The sequence below is a fragment of the Pteropus medius genome, unplaced genomic scaffold, assembly GCF_902729225.1.
Source record: "Pteropus medius unplaced genomic scaffold, Ma_sr-lr_union100, whole genome shotgun sequence".
Lineage (NCBI taxonomy): Eukaryota > Metazoa > Chordata > Mammalia > Chiroptera > Pteropodidae > Pteropus > Pteropus medius.
The window spans coordinates 1,062,044-1,084,806 of NW_024343732.1; the positions used below are offsets into that span (position 1 = coordinate 1,062,044).

At 48.5% G+C, this 22,763-nt stretch overlaps 1 protein-coding gene across 1 annotated transcript in view; it reads left to right on the plus strand.

The window, feature by feature from the left end:
* SIN3B (SIN3 transcription regulator family member B) overlaps positions 1 to 22,763 on the plus strand; it is a 37,027-nt gene that overhangs the window by 4,398 nt on the left and 9,866 nt on the right. Inside the window, exons 4-12 of the mRNA XM_039867738.1 lie at positions 3,335 to 3,535; positions 7,820 to 7,963; positions 14,197 to 14,319; positions 15,494 to 15,583; positions 16,053 to 16,171; positions 17,961 to 18,168; positions 18,956 to 19,072; positions 20,229 to 20,467; positions 21,183 to 21,366. Of these exons, the coding sequence (XP_039723672.1) occupies positions 3,335 to 3,535; positions 7,820 to 7,963; positions 14,197 to 14,319; positions 15,494 to 15,583; positions 16,053 to 16,171; positions 17,961 to 18,168; positions 18,956 to 19,072; positions 20,229 to 20,467; positions 21,183 to 21,366 (1,425 nt within the window). The remainder of the gene's footprint in view (positions 1 to 3,334; positions 3,536 to 7,819; positions 7,964 to 14,196; positions 14,320 to 15,493; positions 15,584 to 16,052; positions 16,172 to 17,960; positions 18,169 to 18,955; positions 19,073 to 20,228; positions 20,468 to 21,182; positions 21,367 to 22,763) is intronic.

Here is a 22,763-nt window from a genome sequence, read left to right on the forward strand (position 1 = left end):
TGGAGCAGGTGTAGACCACCTCCTCTGCACCAGGCCCTCGGAGTGCTTACACGGTCTAGGTAGGGACTCGTGAGATGCAGATGAACAGCTATGAAATATTCGAGGGAGTTCAGCACTGCAAGCAAAAGACAGCAGGGGCAGGGCTTGAGGGGAATGGGAGCCATGCCTGTGTCTAGGGGGAAGGGGTCTTCCTGGTGGTGGGAGTAAAGGCCTGAGGTGGGAATGAGTGGGTGTGCTTGAGGAACAGCTAGTGGAGTCAGGACATGAAGAGGAGAGGGTGAGAAAGAGAACCAGGAGTGTGGGAAGTTGGAGAGTTCTGGAAAGGCCACTCTGGCTGCTGTGACGGCTGTAGACTGAGAGGCAGAGAGGATCTGTGAGGCAGGGAGGGGCTCCCTGTGATCCAGACAGTACGATGATGGTTCACACTGGGGTTGGGATGTCCGTGACAGTGAGAAGTCCGGGTGATCCAGGATGCCTGCGCCTCTGGGTGAAGGTTGCTGTCCCGCAGAGATGACAAGTCTAAAGAGGAGTGTGGGGGGTGCTGCTCCGTCCTTGGAATGTGATTTTTGATGAAGCATCTTAAATATTAAGGCGGGGCTGTGTGTAGACAGTCAGATGGACGAGTCAGCCATGAGGGGTGGCTTATCAGCATCTAGGAAACATTTCTAACTTCCTGGACTAGGGCAAGCAAAGAAGAAAAAGACCAAATGTTCTAGAAGGTTCAGAGCAGAGATTTGGCAAACTATGGTCTATGGGCCAAAGCCAGCTTGTTTTTGTATGGCTTGTGTTTTTAACATTTCCCTAAGATACAGTAAAAATTTTTAATTGTAATTTTCGTATAAAATTCATCGTCATAACCATTTTATGGTGTCCAATTCAGGGGTTTTTAGTATATTCACAGTATCACACAACTGCCACCAATTCCAGAACGTGTCTATCACCCCAAAAAGAAACTGTACCCCTGATTCTCCCCTGACGGCCGCTATTCATATTCTGTCTCTGTAGAGTTGCCTCTTCTGGACATTTCATGTAAGTGGAATCATACACTATATAACCTTTTGTGTCTGGCTTTCTTCAGTCAGCATGATGTTTTTGAGGTTCATTTATATTGTATCAGAGCTTCCATGAATCAGAATACCATTCTTCTTTATGGCCAAAAGTATTCCACTGTGTGGATGGACCACATTTTGTGCATCCATTCATCGGCCGATGGACACTTGGGTGGTTTCCACCGTTTGGCAATTGTGACTAGTGCCACAATGAACATGTGTGTACAAGGATTTGTTTGAACATCTGTTTTCAGTTATTTGGGGTCGATATCTGGGAGTAGAATTGCTGGTTCACATGATAACTGTTTAACTTATTAAAGACCCACCAGACTGTGTTTCATAGGGGATGCGCCATTATGGTCTGACCCATTTTGTGAAGCCCTGGTCTCTAGGGATGGTTCTCTGTCTTGTTACAGTGACTCACTCCAGGGGTTTGTAACAGGCATGTGGTGCCTGAAAATGGCCCGTTAGAGTGATTGTGAGCACATCCTCCTCTGAAGCAAACTCTAACCCCAGGGCTACTTCCTCCCCCTGCTCCTTCTAGCTCTTTCCACCCTTCCAGGCAATCAGGAAGAGCATCTCTAGAGTATCTTAGAATGAATTCCACTGCCAGGGAGAAATGGCATTTAGAATTGTGACTGCTCTGGATCTGCTGTCTCTCTACTTTCCTCAGCTCAGACTTCTAGATTGCCTCTACAGCTACTGTTATGGATTGAACTTGTCCCCCTCAAATTCTTACATTTATGTCCTAACTCTCATTGTATTAGAATGTGACTGTATTTGGAGATAGGGTCTTTACAGAGGTAATTAAGGTAAAATAAGGCCCTCAGAGTAACCCCTAATTTAGTCTAACTGGTGTCCTTATAAGAAGAGGAAATTTGGACACACAGACCCAGGGATGTGTGTACATGGATGACCGTGTGAGGACACCGCAAGAAGGCGGCCATCTGGGAGAAACCAACCTTGCCAACACCTTGATCTTGGACTCCAGGCTCCTGAACTGTGAGGAAATAAGTTTATGTTGTTGAAGCCACCTGGCCAATCTTCTTTTGTCGTGGCAGCCCAAGCTGGCTAATATACCCACCCTAACTATGGCCAGTGCACCTGGCTGTCCCCACCTTGCTGGAGCCTTCCGGTCAGCAGTTGCTGTAGGAGAAGTGCTGGGCACTTGGACAATGGAAACAGTAGACTCAGTTTGTTCCTTCATTGGTCACCTGCTCATCCCCAACATTGGAGAAAGCCCACTCTGTTCCAAGCTCTTTTGCAGGCAACAGGGACACAGCCACGAACAAAGTAAGAATCTCTGCCCTCATAGTGTTTGCCATCTGGTCAGGGTGGACAGACAACAGAATAAGTACGTGTAGGAAGGTGATGCGTGCCATGGAGTAAAACAAGGAAGAGGCTCGGAGTGCTGGGAGACGATGGCATTTTAGTTTGGCATAGGATGATTCCAGAAGACTTCTCGAGAACCAGCCCCCACATGCTGGGGGCCTGCAGGATACCGAGGGTCACTCCTGATGGCCCAGCCATGGTCAATGGTAGAGAGAAGCGGTCATCAAAACCACATGCAAAATTCCAGTTTAGAAACAAACATCACCTCTTCTGGGGAGTGGTCCTGTCCTACCACGAATTAGGATTCTGAGTGCACAGGAAAGAGACGCATGTGCCTATTTTTTACTTTTATTTGTATTGATAAAAAAAGCACGCAAATAGAGGGCATGCTTGATGACTGGTCAGGGCCCATCTCAAGTGACTTGCCCTGGGCTTAGCACCAAATGTCCTGCAGACATGGGCAGCCTAGACAGCTGGCCCCCCTCACCTCCAGGGTCTCAGTTTTATACCTACTGAAAGCAGGTTCTTTTATACCTGAAATGGGCTGGCAAAAGACTTATTTTATAAAGAGCCCCAAACTCCACTCCAGAAAGGATTAAACAATCCACATTTTATACTTTTCTCCCGAACATTAATTTTTCAAAGTGTAGAGTGTGTCAGACCTTCATGTTCTCTGAATCGATTGGGAAAGGTCTGGTGGAGGCGAGTCCAGGAGACTCTCCCAGGAGCATGTCGGCCCACAGAAGGCCGAGGAGGAGCTGTCTGCATGTTCTGTGCCCGCCCCCCCATTCCTCCCTCCAGGCCCCCAGAAGTAACCTTTTTCTACATCTAATTAAAACACTTGGCTCTATGTTAGGTATTGCTTGTTCTTGTACAGACGGTGGCTGGGTCTGGCGTTTGTCACAGTCTGTTCCTGGTGTTGGGCTGACAGTAACTCTCTGTCATGTTGTCAGGAGAATTCGCACAACCACAGTGACTGTGCTGAGAACTTCAAGCAACAGCTGCTGTACAAGGAGGACAAAGCCCAGGTGCCCTTGGAGTCGGATTCTGTGGAGTTCAACAACGCCATCAGCTACGTGAACAAAATTAAGACCCGCTTTCTGGACCACCCTGAGATCTACAGGTCATTCTTGGAGATACTGCACACTTACCAGGTAAGAGGCCTCGGGTCATACTTCTCTGGCTGTTCGTGGCCAGTGGTAGAGAGAGGCAGGCGATCATCAAATGTCCAGTGCATTAGAAGCTTTCAGATTTTCTTTTTTGAATTCATGGAATCCTGTAAAAATCTGATAAGCTTTTTTTGCATTAATTTTTTTTACTACGACAAAATGTACATAACATAAAACTTACCATTTTAACCATTAAGAAGTATACAATTCATGGGCATTAAGTACATCCACATTGTCATGCAGCCATCATTACCATCCATCTCCCGAACTCTTCATCTTGCAAAACTGAAACTCTCTCCCCATTAAAAATGAACTCCCCATCCCTTTCCCCTAGCCCCTGGCACCCACCATTCTGCTTTCTGTCTCCATGAATTTGACTCCTCCAGGGATCTCACATAAGTGGGATCATACAGTATTTATCCTTTTGTAACTTGGTTTATTTCACTCAGCATAATGTCTTTAAGGTTCATCCATATCGTAGCATGTGTCAGAATGTCCTTCCTTTTTTAAGGCTGAATGATATTCCATTGTGTGCATGGACCACATTTTGTTTATTCATTCATTTGTTGATGGACTCTTGGGTTGCTTCCACATTTAGGCTGCTCTCAACATGAGTGTACAAATACCTGTTGGAGTTCCGTTTAGTTTTTATTTTAATTTACTCCTTGAGTAAATTTATACCTTGGCACTGAAGAAGTACTAGGAAACACACATCAGAAGGATTTTAAAAGAACCTAAGGGACACTCTTTTTATAAGATAATTTCGTTGTTGTTTAGGCCACACAGCTTCTTTTATTTTTGCTGATTACAGCTGGGCCCTGTGCCAGGTACTGGGGTGACAGAGATGAATGGTTGCTACTGCTTGGGAGTTCAGTCTAGAGGTGGGAGAAACTTAGAGATGATTGGGGCAGAAAAGAAGGGAAGTGCATAGAAGTATGTCAGGGTTAACTTGCCAACCGCGCAGGGGTCCAGGGAGAGAATGTTTAGGTCAAATCTTGACAAATGGGTCAGAACCATCAGGAAGACAAGTACAGATGAAAGGTAGATGCTCAGTGTTAGGAACGGCCTGCAAAGGTCCAGGGATCAGAGCAGATAGCTGGCTTCAAGTGAATTGACAGGAAGTGTGGGCAGGCCAGTGGCAAGGGACATCTGTGTCATGTAAGGAGCTTGGATGTCATCCTCTTCCAGACATGGAGTTTCTGATGCCTTTTATTTTTCTAAGCAGAACCCACTTTTATTTTCTGCATTTCTATAAGAATTTTTTTGAGCCAAACTGACAACATATGCCAGGGAGCAAGATCTCAAATGCTCTGGAAAATAACAGTTTTGTAGCTTTTATGCTTTTGAAATTAAGGAGGAGACTAGGGAAGACTGGAGAAAGCAAGGAGGAATTGGATTACAGGATAGGTAACAAGATTATGGGCTCTCTTGAGGGTTAGTACCTCCTTCGAGGGGTATTCTGGCATTTCAAAGGTGTGTTAACCAATGTGCACAAGAAGAATGGACAGGGCTGGCTTTAAACCTTTCACAAAAGAAATTATAGGCCTGGGGCGTGATGACCCACTGTGACCCGCTGAGTTAGGAATTTATGATCAGATCACTCTGTGAGGTTACTTTCCCTAGAACCCATTTTTTTGTCCACAGTTCCCCTTTTTGGTCATAAGCAGCATCCACTTTTAAAAACAAGCCTACTGTACAACCTTGATAAGTAAAATAAAGAACTGGGATTTTTTTAGCATAAATGTTTAATATCAGGTTGATAGCTTTTGCTTCCTGCAAACCCAGTGGAGCTGTTTTGACACAAACTTGCCTTCGGCAATGCTGGCAACGTGCGTGGCCCCATCGGACCAGTCCAACAAGTGCATGGTACTGTACGGCAGTGAGACTTGCTTCTCACAGATGAGCGGTTGCAGTGGCAGATGTGAACATCTGATCTGTGTGGGGAGGTGATATGTGGGATCATAGGGGTTTATGGGACCTTCACAGATTCCATGGGGTCATCACAGCTTAGGGGCTGGAGGGATCATCAGCAAGAAGCCTGCGTGGTATCTGTTCTGCAATGGGAATCGGGGCAGAGATGTTAGACTCATTCAAGGGCAGAGTGATGAGCCACAAACTCAGTCAGAGAAGGCTCATCGGGGAGGGTAAAGCTTGGCATCCTCCAAGAGCCTCTGGGAGTTTGGTGGAAACACAGGTGCCTGGGCTTCACCCCAGAGTTGCAACTCCTCAGGGCCAGCCCAGCATCTGCATTTTAAACAAGCTCCCTGGCAACGCTGACCGCAGGTCGTCCGTTTCTTCAGAGGAGCTAGAAATATAAATTTTCGTGTGAATTATCCTGGTTTTAGAACATTGGCTTGGACTTTAAAAGACCATGAGGCCCAAAGTCAGCAGCTCTAGGTAAATTTGGCCCTGTGTTTCTGTGTTTTTATCTCTGTTGGGCTTTGGTTCAGACCTTAGCTCTGCCACCTGCCCCTTCAGAGTCCTTTCCCTCAGCTCCCTGAACCCAGGTTCTAATCCGTAAAATGACTGTAACGCTGGTGGTGCTGACCCATGGGTTAAATGTGGTAAACAGAGGTCATCCACTCACAGTGCCCGCCTCCGGTCAGCCATTATCCAACTTAATACATATGTCCAGTATGTGTTTAGATAGGCACAGCCAGTTCTGCCCTGGTGTGACTCGTGACATTCATTAAAGTGATTTCGCTATGCAGGTTTGCACAATCACAGAACTTATGAGAAAACAGAGTCAGGGCACAACACTGGGAATCTGTCAGTGCACATTTAAAAAAGATAGGCACCTACTAAAAATGGTAGCGCCATTGTACACATTAAAAGGCTAAGAATGACACAAATACTAGAGCACCTGTGGCACTTAATTCTGGAAAGACCTGAGGCTCACGTGTGGGTGTGGGAAGGTTGCAGCCTATGGGTCACTGCGAGGTGCTGGGAGGAGGGATCCTGAAATGGGACGGGTCGTAGTAACCCCTGATGGCCCAGGCAGGTGGCTCTTAACAGATGTTGAAGGGTCATGGGTGGGGGGGTGTTTTCCCACACTGCTCAAGTCAGCCTGCTGTGATTTTCTACACTCACCCAGGATTTCTCCCACATAAGCAGTCACAAAATTCACACTGCACTGAGATCATTCCTTAGTACACATATCAAATGCTACAGATTCGCATGTTCAAAACAAGCATTAGAGCAGAACTGACAGTCTCTGAGGGAACATTCCCAGAAAGCGCGGCCCTAAGTCAGGGTGCGCACCTGTCACGTGGTCGTAGGTAGAGCCATGTTTCCCTCTGCTAGGTTGCACCTGTCTCCTTTCCACCTTACTGGAAACCACATTCCTTTCATCTTTGTCAATCTGATGAGCGAAGTGGTGCTATTTTAAGTTGTATTTCTTTAAACATCATTCAGTTCAGTCATTGTATTCATGTGTATAGATATAACTTGTGTTTATTCTCTGAACTGAGTGGTCTTCATCTATTTTTTCTTTGGCTTTCAAGTGTCCCAGTAACTTTGGTGGTTGGGGAGGCACTTATCCTTTTTCCCCTCCTAAGTAGGTGCTACGGGTGTAGGGTTGAAAACCAGCTGCCCTCAGTGTGCTGGGGCCAGGAGTTGGGGACACACCGAGGTTGGCGCTTTCCCCTTTGTAGCTGGGGGTGGGCGTGTCCTGCGTTCCGGGAGAGTCCCAGCCTTGATGCCTCTTGCTCGGTCACATCCTCAGGTATAAAGTTGACAGGGACTTATTTTTAATGTCCAACTTGAGTTTTGCTTGTGGCTTCCGACCCAGGTCCCCTCCGGTCCTCATCTTGTTGCTTTGAGCTCCAGGTCAGGTTGTCTTCCTTCAGCCCTCAGGGACAGGATAAACAGGTCCCTTGGCATGGAAGTCACTTCCTTTTCTCTTCGCCCACTTCTCTTCAAGGCCTAGTGCTAGCTCTGTGCTCCTCTGCCCAGCAGAACATGCCCCCTTGTCCATGGGAGGGCTGGGACCAGGTCCTTCCATGACTGTGCCCCTGCCCATGTTCCTTCCACCTCCTAGGTCAGGCCTCGTCCGTGGCCAGGGCTCAGGTCGTGTGGTGGAGCAGGGTTGGGACGTAAGCACAGAGGACTGTTCTCCAGACAAAGGTGTTCGCTGTAGGGCACCCCGAGTTGTTGGCAGGGCGATGGGGCTGGGCCCCTCTCTCCTCCACAGAGGGATGCCTAAATGTCACAGCCCGGTGCCTGGTGCCTTGACTAACGACTTGTTTTCCCTTTCCCAACAATCGGCAGAAGGAGCAGCTGAGCACGAAGGGCCGGCCCTTTCGGGGCATGTCTGAAGAGGAGGTGTTCACCGAGGTGGCCAACCTCTTCCGGGGCCAGGAGGACCTGCTCTCCGAGTTCGGACAGTTCCTGCCCGAAGCTAAGCGGTCCCTGGTGAGTACAGAGTGCCCACCTGGCCTGCGGGCCACCTCAGCCGGGACCCCATGCCTCAGTGCAGGGCCAGGCCAGGATAGTCCGACCCCCAGGACATGCTGGGTTCCCCCAGGAGCCACACAGGTACAGACACCCACAGGCCCCCAGTGCAGGTTCCTGTCACAGGCTCCACCTTCATGTCAAGCTGGAGGAGGTCCTGAAGAGGGCTTCTCTACTGACAATGCCAGATGGTGAGGGCTGGCTTGGGAGGAAAGGCAAGGGCACCTCATATTCCTCCAGGACTGCAGAGCCACCTGCCTGTAACCAGGGCTCTGAGAAGGAGGGGAGGGCCCACCACCTCCCACTCTGGAGGGACCAGGTGGGGGTGGGCTGGGACTTGGCAGTGGCAGGGCGGGGGGGAGTGGGCAGAGAGCAGAGGAGGGCCCTGGGACAGGGACAGTGAGAGTGCAGACTGCTCTGTCGGTCTTTCTCCCCGTGCTGTGGCCTGAGGCCTGTTAGGCTGCCCTTTTCTGTTTCCTCTTTTTCTTTTCCACGAACATAAGGGTTTTTTCTAATTGAAGTGAAATTTATGTAACATAAAATGTACCATTTTAAAGTATATAATTTAGTGCCTTGTAATGCATTCACAGTGTTGTACAACCACCACCTCTGTCTAGTTCTGGAACATTGCCCTCACCCCAGAAGGAAACCCCGTCCCCATGAACAGTTGCTCCCCAGCCCCCTCCCCCAGCCCCTGACAACCACCAATCTGTTTTCTGTCTCTATGGATTTGTCTGTTCTGGACATTTCATATAAATGGAATTATACAATGTGTTTTTTGTGTGTCTGGCTTTTCTTCACGTTTTAAGTTTCATTCACGTCGGAGCATGTGTCAATGCTTCATTCCTTTTTGTGACTGAGGAATATTCCCTTGTGTGGATGGAGCACATTCTGTTTATCCACTCATTCACTAGCAGACATTTGGGTCATTTCCACTTTTTGACAGTTGTGAGTAGTGCTGCTGTGCACATATGCGTACAGTATTTGCTTGAGTCTCTGTTTTCAGTTCCTTGGTGTCTACACCCAGGATTGGAATTGCTGTGTCATATCATAATTCTATGTTTAAATTTTGAGGAACTGCCCAACTTTTTTCCATGATGGCTGCATCATTTTATGTTCTCACTAGCAGTATTCTAGGGTTTCAGTTTCTCCACAACGCCATTCTTATATCTTCTTCGGAGAAATAGCCATTCAAGTCCTTTGCTCATTTTTTAGTTTGTCTCTCTGTCGTTGAGTTGTAAGAGTTCCTTATGTTTCTGGACACTAGACCCTCATCAGATATTTTCCTTCATTTTGTAGTTCATCTTTTCACTTTCTTGTTAGTGTCCTTTGATGCATATATGTTTTAAATTTTGATCAATTCCAATTACCTATTTTTTTCTTTTGTTTTTCATGCTTCTAGTGTCAGATTTAAGAATTTTTTACCAAATCTTCTGAGGTCAGGAAGATTTCCGTCTGTGTTTTCTTCTAATAGTTTTATAGGTTTAGCTTTTATATTGAGGTCGTTTATCCATTTTGAGTTAGTATTTGTGTATGATGTGAGCTAAGGGTCTAACTTCATTCTTTTGCATGTGGAGATCCAGTTGTCCCAGCACCACTTGTTGAAGAAACTGTTCTTCTGTACTCATTAAATGGTTGTGGCACCCTGTTGACAATCAATTGTCCATAGTTGTATGGGTTTATTTCTGGGCTCTCCATTCTAATCTATTGATCTCCATGTCTGTCTTATGCCAGCACCAGACTGTTGATTATTGTAGCTTTATAGTAAGTTTGGAATAAGGAAGTGCGAGTCTTCCAATTTTGTTCTTGTTTTCCAAGATTGTTTTGGCTATTCAGGGCACCTTGCATTTCCATGTGAATTTGAAGATCAGTTTTTCCATTTCTGTGAGAAAGGCCTTAGGGATCTTAAAAGAGATTGAATGGCATCTGTCAACTGGGGGAATATTGCCATCTTAACAGTACTAAGCCTTCCCATTTATGAACATGCAGCATCTTTCCATTTACTTAAATCTTTTTTAATTTCTTTCAGCAATCTTTTTTAGTTTTCAGTATACATGTCTTGTACCGCCTTGGTTAAATTTATTCATAAGTATTTTATTCTTTTTGATGCTATTAGTAATGGAATTGTTAATTTCATTTTTCGGTTGTTCATTGTTAGCATATAGAAACTACTGCTTTCTGTATGTTGAGTTTGTATTCTACAGTTTTGCTAAATCCATTCATTAGCTTATTAATAGTTTTTGTGGATTCACTAGGATTTTCTATATATCAGATCATGCCACCTGCTACTTAAGAGTTTTCCTTTCCAATTTAGATGCCTTTCCTTTTTATTTCTTTTTCTTTCTTTCCTTTCTTTTCTTTCTCTTTCCTTCCTTCTTTTTTTCTTGTTTCTTCCTTTTTCTTTTTTTCCTCTTTCTTTTCTTTCTTTTTTGTTCTTTTACCTAATTGCTCTGGTGGAACCCCCAGTACCGTGTTGAATAGAAGCAGTAAGGACAGGCATCCTTGTCTTGATCCTGATCGTAGAAGAAAAGCTTTCAGTCTTTCACCTTGAGTGTCCTGTGAGCTGTGGACTTTTCATAAATGCCCTTTATCAGATTGAGGAAGTTTCCTTCTTTTCGTACTTCGTTGACTTCCAATTTCTGTTTTCCTCCTCCTTCCTCTCTGCCCTTGATGACAACAACTTGGAGCGTGACCACACGAGTGGTCCTCCCTTCATGTGGTACCACCACTTCTCCTAGGTCCTGCTTCTGAATGAAGATGCAGTGGGGACAGGGCTGGGGGTCAGCAGGTCTCAAAGGGAGGAGATCAGAGGCAAAAGAAGTCTGGGTTTGGATTCCTTGAAGACTCTTGGTTCAGTCAGGTGAACTTCCAGTGCATGGACTAGGGCTTGTCCCAGGCCAGGCATCACTGTCTCCTGGACACTGAGCACTGTCCCTAAGCGGGGATGCTGCCATGAAACAGTGCCTGACTGCAGGTCAGAGAAGTTGTCTGTTAGTGAGGCTGACATAAGTCCTAGAGCTGTAGCCAGTCCTTCTGACCTGCCCAGAGCCTCGGGCGTCCTCAGGGGACTGGAGGCCTGGGCAGAGCCCTCGAGCACGTAGCCTAGGCCACAGCACTTGCTCGGCTTCATCAGTGCTGCAGGCAGGCTTGAGCCTGCTGCATCACCTCCCAGGCCTCATTCTCTTCTCTCACACAGATACCTGGCCCTCCTGCTCAGATGGGAACTCAGCAAACTGTTGTCATTTGAGTGCCTCATGCAAGGCCCAGCTTGTGCTCAGTGCTCCATCTTCCTCCTCTGCTTGTCAGAGGTCTCTTTGCCTCCCTCTGCATCCCTGGTAACTCAGGCTACATCCCATCATACTCTGTGAAGCCTGTCTTGCCTTCTTATACACTTGGTAGATCGTCTTTGGGTCTCATCCTCTTGGATCTGGGTCTCCCCTCTCAGCTCTGACCACGACCTTGGCAGCTCTTTCTCTGAACTCCATCCACGCAGGGTGCTGAGTACACGGTGACATCCCTGGCCAGCCTTCCCAGAGTCCTTGCCATTAGCGCAGAGTGGTCCAGAGACATGCCCTTTCTCCACACTGCAGGGAAGCTCAAGAGAGCAGCCCTGCCTTGACAGGAGGTGGTGGGTGCAACGCCTGGAACAAGGGCTCATGATTGAACACCTGGTTCATGTCTCGTTTTGCCACCTTCTTGCTATGGAAGCCTGGCAAGTCACTCCCTGAGCCTCAGCTCTTTCATCTAGGAAGTGGCCATGGGGACATCTCCCTCTAGGCTGGTTGGAAGATTCCTTAGGGAAGTGCCTGGCCAGGGTGAGCCCGGGACTGCGCTAGGGGCCTTGCCTTTGCTGAGCTGAGAGCGGAACCACCCTGGGAGATGGTATAGAGGGTAGGGAGACCCATCCGCTGGGGTCGTGAGGGCAGTGCACAGCAGACACTTAGGTAACTGATAAAACTGTCAGTCCACCCTGCTCGCCCCAATTCTTAGCATTTTTTTTTTTTGGCAAGAGCGGTCTTAGTTCCCTTAATTTTCATCTTGGTGGTGATTCTTTAAGCTCATGGTCCCTGGCAGGTTAGTGGAGCTGCTTGTCCTCTGATTGCTGTAGTCACAGCGCCCTCTAGTGGACACAACTAGGACTTTACAAAGTTGAACATGGACAAAGCCTGCCCTAAAAAAAAAAACAATGAGCATTTTCCTCAGAAAACTGCCTTCCCACACAGTTTCTTTAAATGGCATTTGTTGTCAGTCCAGCAAAGTATTTTTAGTGTATATTGGATGACTAGAGCTATCATATACATTTTAAAAGATTGATCTATTTTAAAATTATTAAAAACACCCACATACAATGTTTTATAAAGTGATCTTTATGGTCATGGTCCTTTATATTGATTTTTAGATTTCTGTTAAAACCGTAGGGAAAAGAAACCAAAGATGAAATTTCATATTGTCCCAATTAAACTTGATTGCTTGTCATAGGTCAGAGTTGGCAGATATTTTCCTATGAAGGGCCAGATAACAAGTATCTTAGGCTTTGCAGGCCAGGCAGCCTCTGTCACAAAGATTCAGTTCTTCTATCCTAGTGTGAAAGCAGCCTTGGACCATATCAATGAGTAGGTGTGGCTGTGTGCCAATAAAACTTTATTTACAGAAACAGGCCAAGCATGGTGACTGTTCTAGCCTCCAACTAAATGGGCTTTGGGGTCTATCTCAAGCATTCGCAAATTGGGATATTTAACTTATGTTGTCCTTCCAGCTGGGCAAGCTTGGCTGGGCAAGCAGTGGGTTTCCCCTTTAGCTTCCCATTTCACTCAGTGTGTGTCTTGGTGTCACCCACCCACCTCCCTTAGGAATTGGTGGTTCCACCTGTTCTGACACCTATAAAAAGATGAGAGAATTTTTCTACTTAAGGTTCTTGGAGTAACTTTGAATTTTCAGATAACTGTCGTTCAAAGAATTTTATCCCCTAATGGATAAGTTTGGCCTATAGTTAACAATAGGACATTATTGTTGTTATTTCGATTATTATAAAATAGTATGTGCTCATGAAAAAATGAAGTATTGGTAAGAGTATTAAGTATGAAAAGTAAATTTCCCTTCCTATCTTCAGTTTTCCAGTTACTCTCCTCAGAGTTAAGCACCCACAGGTATCTTATGTGTCCTCTAGAAATTTCCTCTGCATGTGCAAACAAATGTTTATTCTTTAAAAAACAATGGCATCTTGTTTGTTCTGCCCTAGGGTTTCTTTTTTTCTGTTTTCACGTAACAGTGTATCAGGTACGCAGTCCCTGGCAGTGACACGGAGACATAGGTCCCACTCTAATCCGATAGATGCTGCTGTTTTGTTTGGATGCTGCATGACTTGCTCACCCAGCCCATGCTTGGGGCGATAGCATATCCTTCATATGGTGTCTCCATGTCTAGGTCCCTTGGTGGGGTGATTTTATGTGCCTCCTTAGCCCTGTCCACAGCCTGCAGAAAAGCTGCGGTCTGTCCACCTTCCCACGCCTGTTCCAGCTTACTGGCACGTTCACATTGATGCGAATCCTATTTAGAGTTTTCCAGAACTATTCTTTGTAAATATTGCTGACACCCTGTAGGTACCCTGCTTGGGACAAGCATCTCTGACTTGTTCATCAGTGGCGGGCATAGAGCCTGAGAGGACCAGCAAACAGCCCCCACTGAATGAGGACACTACCCCCAGGATGGGTTTTCTCATTCCTAAAAAGGAAGCAGCCTTCAGCTGCTTCCTCTTGCTGCTGCAGCTTTGCATATGCCAGTACCCTTGTCTGAAATACTTTTCCTTTTTGTGGTGCACTTGAACACGAGACCCCAATTATCAGTAGTTCGCTGGATGAGCCCCACACACCAAGGCCCAACTTCAGTGTTTTACCCTGAGTCCTCCCTTGCCTGTTGGGACCCATCCTCCATCTCAGCCTTCTGTGAGCTTTCTCCCAGCCACATAGCATATCACTGTGATGACACTGGTCTCTCCCCCAGTAAATCTGAGCATCTCCAGAGCTGGGGTCACCTCACATGTGTGGACAGAGCCTCTGGTCTGTAGCAAACAGTGATCACTGGGGCTGTGGGCTGAACTAAAGGCGGTTCTGTGCACTCAGACAAATGGAGTATCAGCACTGTGGACCTGGCTATGTCTCTCCAGTGCTAACCACCTCCTGTGTTTGTGTCTTTAGTTCACAGGAAACGGGCCCTGTGAAATGAACAGTGTCCAGAAGAGTGATCACGAAAAGAACCTGGAACACAGCAAAAAGCGCTCCCGGCCCTCACTCCTCCGGCCAGTATCAGCACCGGCCAAGGTAACCATCAGCTGTGTGTCTAGATGTCCGTGTGTGTGGACACCCAGAAGCCTGGCCCTCTCTGTAGATGACCTGGGGAACAACACGAGGAGACCCCAGGCAGCTGGCCTGGGGCAAGGACCTGAGTCTGGACCCTGGTATGGTTGAAATGCACCAGCTGTGGGATCTTGGGAATTTGGCTCACCTCTAAGGTGGCTGTTCATCTGTTCCCCTGACTCAGAAAATTGTTGTAAGGAGTGTTACCTCCTCCTGCAGAAACAGAATGTAATGCTCCATCTGCTCCTTTTCACCATCACGAACGACTCTTTCCCAGCAGGGCCCCATGTACTGTTCTACAGGCTGGTCACTGCACAAGGTGCCCTTCTGAGGGATGAGAGGGGCTGAGATCCAGCTCTTGTTGCATTCATCATCTATTATAGTGATTTTCTAATCTCATCACTCCTTATGCATTTAGTAGGTGACTTTCTACTGTAAGGATGAGCTTTCTCTTTATCCCCACTTATTTAGTTCCCTGTATCAACATGGACTCTGGGTTGTAATCCATGACTCAATTTATCTCGATGCCCAGACTATCCCAGATTTGGCCAGTGGAGCCCTTCTGGCTGGCTCCTATGTTCTCTTGACACATCCTCATCATTCTTCAGGCACTTGGGAGATGGTTTTATAGCATCCTTGATGCCTCAGGAGTGCAGCCAAGTTCATGTCCTAGTCCAGCTTAGAGACAGAAGTCTTCACAGAGATTTAAAACCTGGACTTCTTCAGGATCCCACTGGTGCTGTCCTTCTGTCCCTTTCTCGTGCCCTTCTCATCACCATCACAGGACAAAACAGGCAGGAAAGAGATTTCTGATATTGTATCCAGGGACACAGCTCCCTTGCTATTCCAACTTTGTTGCTCCCACTTGTTAACAAAAGCCCTTAACTGCTAAGATTTAGATCCCAGAGTTCGGGCAGGGTGGTCATGCGAGCTTCACCCTTTACTAGGTCTCAGATGCAGGGTGGGTGGTCCTCAGAAATTCATCCACAGGGGTCCAGGGTAGACCTCATCCAGCACCCCCATGAAACTTCACATTGGGAGAGCTCAGTACTGGTAGTGGTTCTACTCTGACAAAGGTGGGCAGAGGGGCTGCTCATGGGGTGCACAGGGCACTGATGGCACACACTTCTCTCTGCAGAAGAAAATGAAACTACGTGGTACCAAAGACCTGTCAATCGCTGCTGTGGGGAAGTATGGGACTCTACAGGAGTTCTCCTTCTTTGACAAGGTGACTGTCGGGGCTCAGATGGGCTCAGATGTTCAGGGCAGGAGCTCCTGGGAAGGGAGCAGGAGGGAAGGAGAGCCCTTGGGTAGGTGTGAGAGGAGGGGCTGGCACTAGTTTTCACAGTGGAAGGGATTGTGGGCCACTGGTGGGCAGGAGGCAGCAGAGCTCAGGACCCAAGCCTGGTTTGAGGACACATGTCTGCTGCTCCTCAGCTGTGTGGCTTTTCTAAAGTAGGGATGGTCCTGGGACTCCCACCCAGGGTCAGTGGGCCAAGCCAGCAAGATGGCCTGTGCACATGCTGTCTGAACTGCGAATTGCTGCATGGAGAGCCTTGCCCTGCAGACCACAGCCAGTCACTTTAGAGCACGCCCATGTTGGTAACTCTGCATGCACCTAGTGATGTCTGAACCAATTGGGTGAGGAAGTGGGGGTTGGGCCTGTCCTCAAGGCCCCTCACTCACTCTCTCCACAGGTGCGCAGGGTCCTAAAGAGCCAGGAGGTCTACGAGAACTTTCTCCGCTGCATCGCACTCTTCAACCAGGAGCTCGTGTCAGGCTCAGAGCTCCTCCAACTCGTCAGCCCTTTTCTAGGGTGAGCAGTACTCGGGCTCCCCACGTGGGATTTGTTTTTGTAAACTCTGTCCACCCTTCTTTAAGCCACTGCTTTGGATAGGTGCGTTATTCAATGTGGTCTTTAAATGAAAGTTGTTATGGAGATTGTTATAGATTCACCTGCAGTTATAAGAAAACAGATTGTAGGACTCATTCCCCTCTCTCTCCCCCGCCTCCACGGAAACACCTGAGGTCAGCACCACAATCAGGATGGTAGCATTTGGGCAACCCACCCATTTTTGCAGGTTTCTCTGTTTCTGGTACCTGTGTGTGTATGTGTGTGCATGCGTACCTGTGTGTGTGTAGCTGTATCTCCTGGAAGGGTCATGTGTCCACCACCACAGTCAAGATACTCAACAGCTATGGAACCACAAGGATTGTCGTGCTGACCTTTGATACTCAACGCCTGTGTCCCTCCCTCTCCCTGTCCCAGGCCTAGCCCCCAGCCCCTGGCAACCACTCAGCTGCACTCTGTCTCTAACACTTCTATGACAAAAGTGTTACATAAATGGAATAATACAGTATGTAACCTTTTTGGGATCAGCTTTTTCCACTCGGCGTAAAACCCTGGAGGTTCTCTTAATACAGGCTTTTAAAATTTTACCCTGGAGATTCTCTTAATATAGGCTTTTAAAATTCTACCCTGGAGGTTCTCTTAATATAGGCTTTTAAAATTTATCTAACAGTCAAATTTCAGGAAGAATGAACATCTCTGCCTAGCATCTCAGCTGCCCAGAGAGAAACCCTGTCAGCAGGTCAGCAGCCAGCTTCCAGCATGTCCTGCTGCAATGTGGGGGCAGGCAGCCGCTGGGAAGGCAGGGGCATTCTGGGAGGTGAACGCGCACACGCAGTTCATACACAGTGCACTTTGGGTGGGGAGGTTGGCCGGGTCCCAGCGTTGCCTTCCCCTCACCAGGACTGTCACCTTGGGCAAGTTCCTTAGCCAGTCTGACCTCAAGTTTCAGAAAGCTCCACGTGGGCTCTGTATGTAAAACCCTTAAAATAGAATCTGAAACATGGCAAGCACGCATTATACACGACCATGTGTGACCTCTGGCCCCAAAGACACCCCAGGGGAGACTGCCTTGCTCTGTCACAGCAGGATCACCATGCCAGCTGTCATAGTAACTATACCCTTTCAGTAGGATTTGATATTTATTTAAACCTGAATCCAGGTGACATTGGGGCGAATTACTTGAAAAACTTCTCATCAACATACATTATGACTCATGAGAATGTATCCATGTGGGTGGTTCTAGGAGGAGTCTCCCATGGGGGCAGAGGGCTCTGGAGCAGAGCTTGGCAGACTTTATCTGTCAAGGGCCAAGGATCAGGACTGCCCAACTCTGACATTGTGCAAAAAAGACACAAACAGTGATTCAGGAATGGACCTCACTGAGCCAATAAAACTTTATTTACAAAGACAGGGTTGGGCCGGTTGGCCATAGTTGATCAACCCCCTCCCTCTTTCAGTCAGGGAACATCACTGACCCGCTTCTGCCAGTCTAGGTTGTCTTTTCCAGTATGTTTCAAGGCTGTCCTGCAAGTGGTGGGGCCTGGTTGGTGACAGAGCATTGGGGGGTCGGATTCACTCCCAAGTGGGGACTTTATGAACATCTGATACTGGGTCCCACCCCTTGCCTCTCTCTGACCTTACATCTGGCCATCTTTACCTGCAGGCACCTACACAGCCATTCTGAAATCCCTAGATCACTTCCCGAAAGCCCCAGGGGTGCTGACTTACCATTCATTTGTCTTTATTTCTGAAGGAAATTTCCAGAACTCTTCGCACAATTCAAGTCCTTTCTTGGGGTGAAAGAGCTGTCATTCGCCCCACCCATGAGTGACAGATCTGGGGACGGAATAAGCCGGGAAATTGACTACGCGTCTTGCAAGCGCATTGGATCCAGCTACCGAGCACTCCCTAAAACCTATCAGCAGCCCAAGTGCAGCGGGAGGACGGCCATCTGCAAGGAGGTAGCACCCCAGGGCTCACATCAGCTTGTGTCATGAGTGCCTCCCGCAGAAACACTCCTCACCCCCATGTGTCAGATGAAAGACTGAGTGTTAACCTCCCCAAATGTTGAATAATAGGTGGCGCTAGGATGTGGCAAAAGAAAATACTTGATCATAGATGACAGTTTCTTATCCTGCTGGCAATTTGGGTAAGCCACAGAGCCCACAGCACCAGCATAGGGTTTGGATGCTCCTCCATCATTTTGACTTAACTTTATTTCTGCCATGAGCCTTCTCCGTCCTGGGTTCACTGCCCTCAGTGTGTTTCCTTTTAGCTTGACTACTGAACACTTCTTCAGGATTAGTGGACAATTGCATTTCCAGAATTCAAGGGTGCCTGTTGGATTCCAGGGTATGGTCCGGAAGTTAGCAAGCTATGGCCTGTGGGCCAAATCCAGCCCACTGGTAGTGTTTATCAGTTAAATTTTGCATTACTGTATATGTCGCCTGTGGCTGCTTTACCAGGACCAAGGCAGAGCTGAGTAGTCCTGACAGGCCACATGGCCCACCAGACCTGAAGTATTTATCCGGCTCTTTACAAAGTTTGTCCCTGGAAGAGTATGATTTATTCACTTGACCAAAGTCATGTTTTTTCTTAAGACCATTTTAAAATTAAATTTACTATTTGTACGATTTACTATTTGTAAAATCAGCATGGTATTATTTCTGTCTTCTACATTGGACAGCACAGTAAGCAATTCCAGCCCTTGGAGTCTGTCATACTGGTAACTGCATTTCCTTGGTGCAGGTGCTGAATGACACCTGGGTCTCCTTCCCCTCCTGGTCAGAGGATTCCACCTTCGTCAGCTCCAAGAAGACGCCCTACGAGGAGCAGCTGCACCGCTGTGAGGATGAGCGTTTTGAGGTATGTGTGTTGGCGCTGCGGGGCCTTCCCAGCAGCCCTGGGTCCTAGCCAGGATGGGAGTGACCCAGGATGCGTGCCTGTCCCCACTCCTCCAAGGGACTGCCTTCTCACTCTCTCCTGCTCATCTCCCTCTCTACCCTGGAATGTATCCTGCCCCTGCTTAAACCCCGAGTCTCCCTTCGAGTACCAGGGATTTCCAGCAGTTTCCCTGACAAGTCCTTTTCTGCCTTGCTTTCCTCCAGGCTGGCCAGGCAATGGTACTTTTGTTCTTTAAAAAAAAAAAAGAAGTGTATTTGAATTTAATTACTTAAAATTAAGTTAGCTTAAGTTAATTTTTTGAAGTTTTTACTAATGTCATTGAAAGTTCACATGCAGCATAATAAATAACACAGCAATTGGGGTTCCCTTCCTCCAGCGATAACAGTTGTAAATCTATGTCATTGTATCACAGCTGGGGCAGTGACATTGACACATCTGCCCAGTTGGACTGTTTCGTGTGTGGGTGCCTGTTTGCATGTGTGGCATGTGTGTATATTCAGCTCTGTGCAATTCTCCCATCTGTGGGGTTTCATGTATCCACTACCACGGCCACTACCACGGCCACCACCACGGCCAAGATAGTGAACAGCTGCCCACCACTGGGATCCCTCGTTCTGCCCTTTATAGCCGAACACTTCCTTCCTGGCCCCACCCCAGCCCTGACCCCTGGCAGCACTGACCTGTCCTCTGTCTTTCTCACTGTCATAAATGGAATCACATGGTATGTACCCTTTGGGGACTGGCTCTCGCAGCACATGCCCTGAGAGCCATCCAGGGGCTAAGTGTGCCCCAGGTTCCTTCCTTTTTATTGCTGAACAAAACATGCTCTTGGTGCCTGTGAAGGGGGTCAGCCAGTGGTGATCAGCCCACGGTCTCAGGCCCTGAGCACTGAGTCCTGCATTTTTGCCTTCTCTGGCTAGACTCCAGCCCTGTAATCAGCCACACTTGGTCAGGCCCCTAGACCCTCGTGAGGGCCCTGCTTTCTAATGCCTGTCATCCCTGCTCAGACATGGCGTTTGTTAGCTCTGAGAACCCCTTCTGCTGGCCCAAACCCCTCCCCAGGGCCCCGCTGACCCCCTCCCTGACTGCCAACCTGTTCTCGTCTCCCTCTCTGTAGTTAGACGTAGTCTTGGAGACCAACCTGGCCACGATCCGGGTGTTGGAAAGCGTACAGAAGAAGCTTTCTCGGATGGCACCAGAGGACCAGGAGAAGTTCCGATTGGATGACTGTCTGGGGGGCACGTCGGAGGTGATCCAGCGCCGTGCCATCCATCGCATCTATGGTGACAAGGCTCCGGAGATCATCGAGAGCCTCAAGAAAAACCCCGTCACCGCTGTCCCTGTTGTCCTCAAAAGGTGTCCTCAGCTTCTGGCTGCCCCGCCCACCACAGGGGCCCCCTGGGATCTCACTAATCTCGTGCTGTTTGCCATGGGCATCATCACAAGGGGGTGGTCCCTAGGGCCTCAGGCTGGCTTACTGGGTTTTCCAGTCTTCCTTCATCTCCCTGTTCTTCTCCTGAGAAGAAAGTACAGTTAATGGTCGTCCATGTCCTTCTAGCTCATTCTTCCATACACGTAAATCAGATCTAAATATGAAGAGTAGGACTTACACCACAGCTTGCTTTTTATTTAGTAATATGTCTTAGGAGCCTTTCCATGCTGGTGAACAGGTATCAGTTAAGTGGCCGCCCTCAGGTGCCGTGCACAGTCCTGGGGTTGCAGAGCTGAGCGGCGCCCACACGGCCCCTTCCCTCATGAGGCTCACAGCTACAGTGAGTGTGGTTCGTGGTGGGAGTCAGGACTGGGAGGAGGTTAGTTCCGAGGCAGCAATGTTTTTGCAAAACCATAAAACCAGCCACATTGGTTCTCTTGATCCTTTGATTCCTCCTTCCCTGTCTTCCTCTCTCCTGTATTCAACACAGAATCCTGTGCCTAGACAGGTGGGGAGCTGGCTGTCCCAAGTTCGGAAGGTGATGGCTGGTCTGGGTGTAGGACAGGCTGGTCCTATGCATGGGTGACTCAGGCGGGCATCCCAGACTGTCCCTGTGCTGAGCCCCTCTGGTCCCCACAGGCTGAAGGCCAAGGAAGAGGAGTGGCGGGAGGCCCAGCAGGGTTTCAACAAGATCTGGCGGGAGCAGTATGAGAAGGCTTACCTCAAGTCCCTGGACCACCAGGCCGTGAACTTCAAGCAGAACGACACCAAGGCCCTTCGCTCCAAGAGCTTGCTCAATGAGATCGAGAGTGTCTACGACGAGGTGAGGCCCTCCTCTGCCCATGTCTGAGCAGACCCCAGCCTCGGGCAGTGACAGTTCTCTACCTGTTTCTCAGTGGTTAGGCAGGGTTAGTGGCATTGACCTCACAGGGCTGCCCAGGGGTGAGGATGGATGTTTCCGTGGCACCCAGACTAGGAGTGGCTGTGGGAGGACTACAGTAGCTCTGCTGTTGTCAGCGAGGTCTCCCTCTCACCCCATGGGCCTTGCCGGACCTTCCTTTAGGTGTGTGACGCTTCCAGCTTTCTCCAGCTCCAGTATGTGCCAGGCAGCGTTAGAACCCCCAGGAGGAGCATCCCATATAACCCTTGCCCACAGACCATCCTATGCTGTACCGTTATCCAGATTTTAGCAATGAGAAAATCGAGACACAAGAGGTGGCCACTTGCCAAGGCTAGTTGCAGGAGATCAGGGCTCTGCCTCCAGCCCCCGCACCGTGCCCTCTTGCCAGTCTTGGAATGTCCAGGCTCACAAGTCCCAAACCACAAAACAGGCAGAGCCCATCTCTTGGGCTCTAAGTATCTGGGCCTTTGAAAAATGCATGCAGGGGAAAAAAATACACGGAGAAAGTTACTAACAAGAGCCTGCGGTGGGAGGTCTGGCTGGGCAGTGAAGGCCACTGGATGTGGCCATTAGGGAGGTCAGCCGGAGCTCCAAGGAGTGGCGAGGGAGGGGCACTACTCCTGGGCCATGCCCAGGTCACAGAGACGGGACAGCATCAATGACCAAACACCTGCATTAGCAGGGTCACTTATTTTCTTTTATCCTTCATGTCAGCAGCCAACGGTTGTACCTCCTCTTACCTCCTTTTACCTCCTCTTACGGTGTGGAAATTGAAGGCAGAGGAGCCAGGCCACTAGCCCAAGCCTCTAGCCTCTTAAGCAGCACAGCTAGGGGCCCCTGAGACACACCCCTGAGATACCCCTAGGGCATGCTTACCCCTTGGCCCCTGACTCCATCCTCAAGGTCTTGGGGTCTGCAGTACATCCTTAAATTGGGGGTGGTGATATGGCCCAAAAGACCACTGAGTTCCTTGGCTCTTCCCCTGGGTGCAAAGGAGAAAGAAGCATTTGGCTGATGAGGGGCAAGGCACAGCATGGGAGGCCCAAGCGCTACCCTCAGGAGGTCTCACCTGCAGGGATGGCATCCATCTCACTTTTCTCAAGAGCCTAGGCAGCCCTCCATAATGGGGAAGGGGGGGGGGGGGGCCCGAGATGTACAGTGTCAGAAACTCAAGGTAGTCTGGAGGAAGTAGGGATTATCTTCAGGTTTTCAAGAAAAAAAAAATCACTAAGCTAGGTAAAGACTAAGGGGAAGGGCGAATCCAGAGACACGTTCTCTAGGGAGAAAAAGCAGACAGGTTTTTACAAAGATCCTGCACA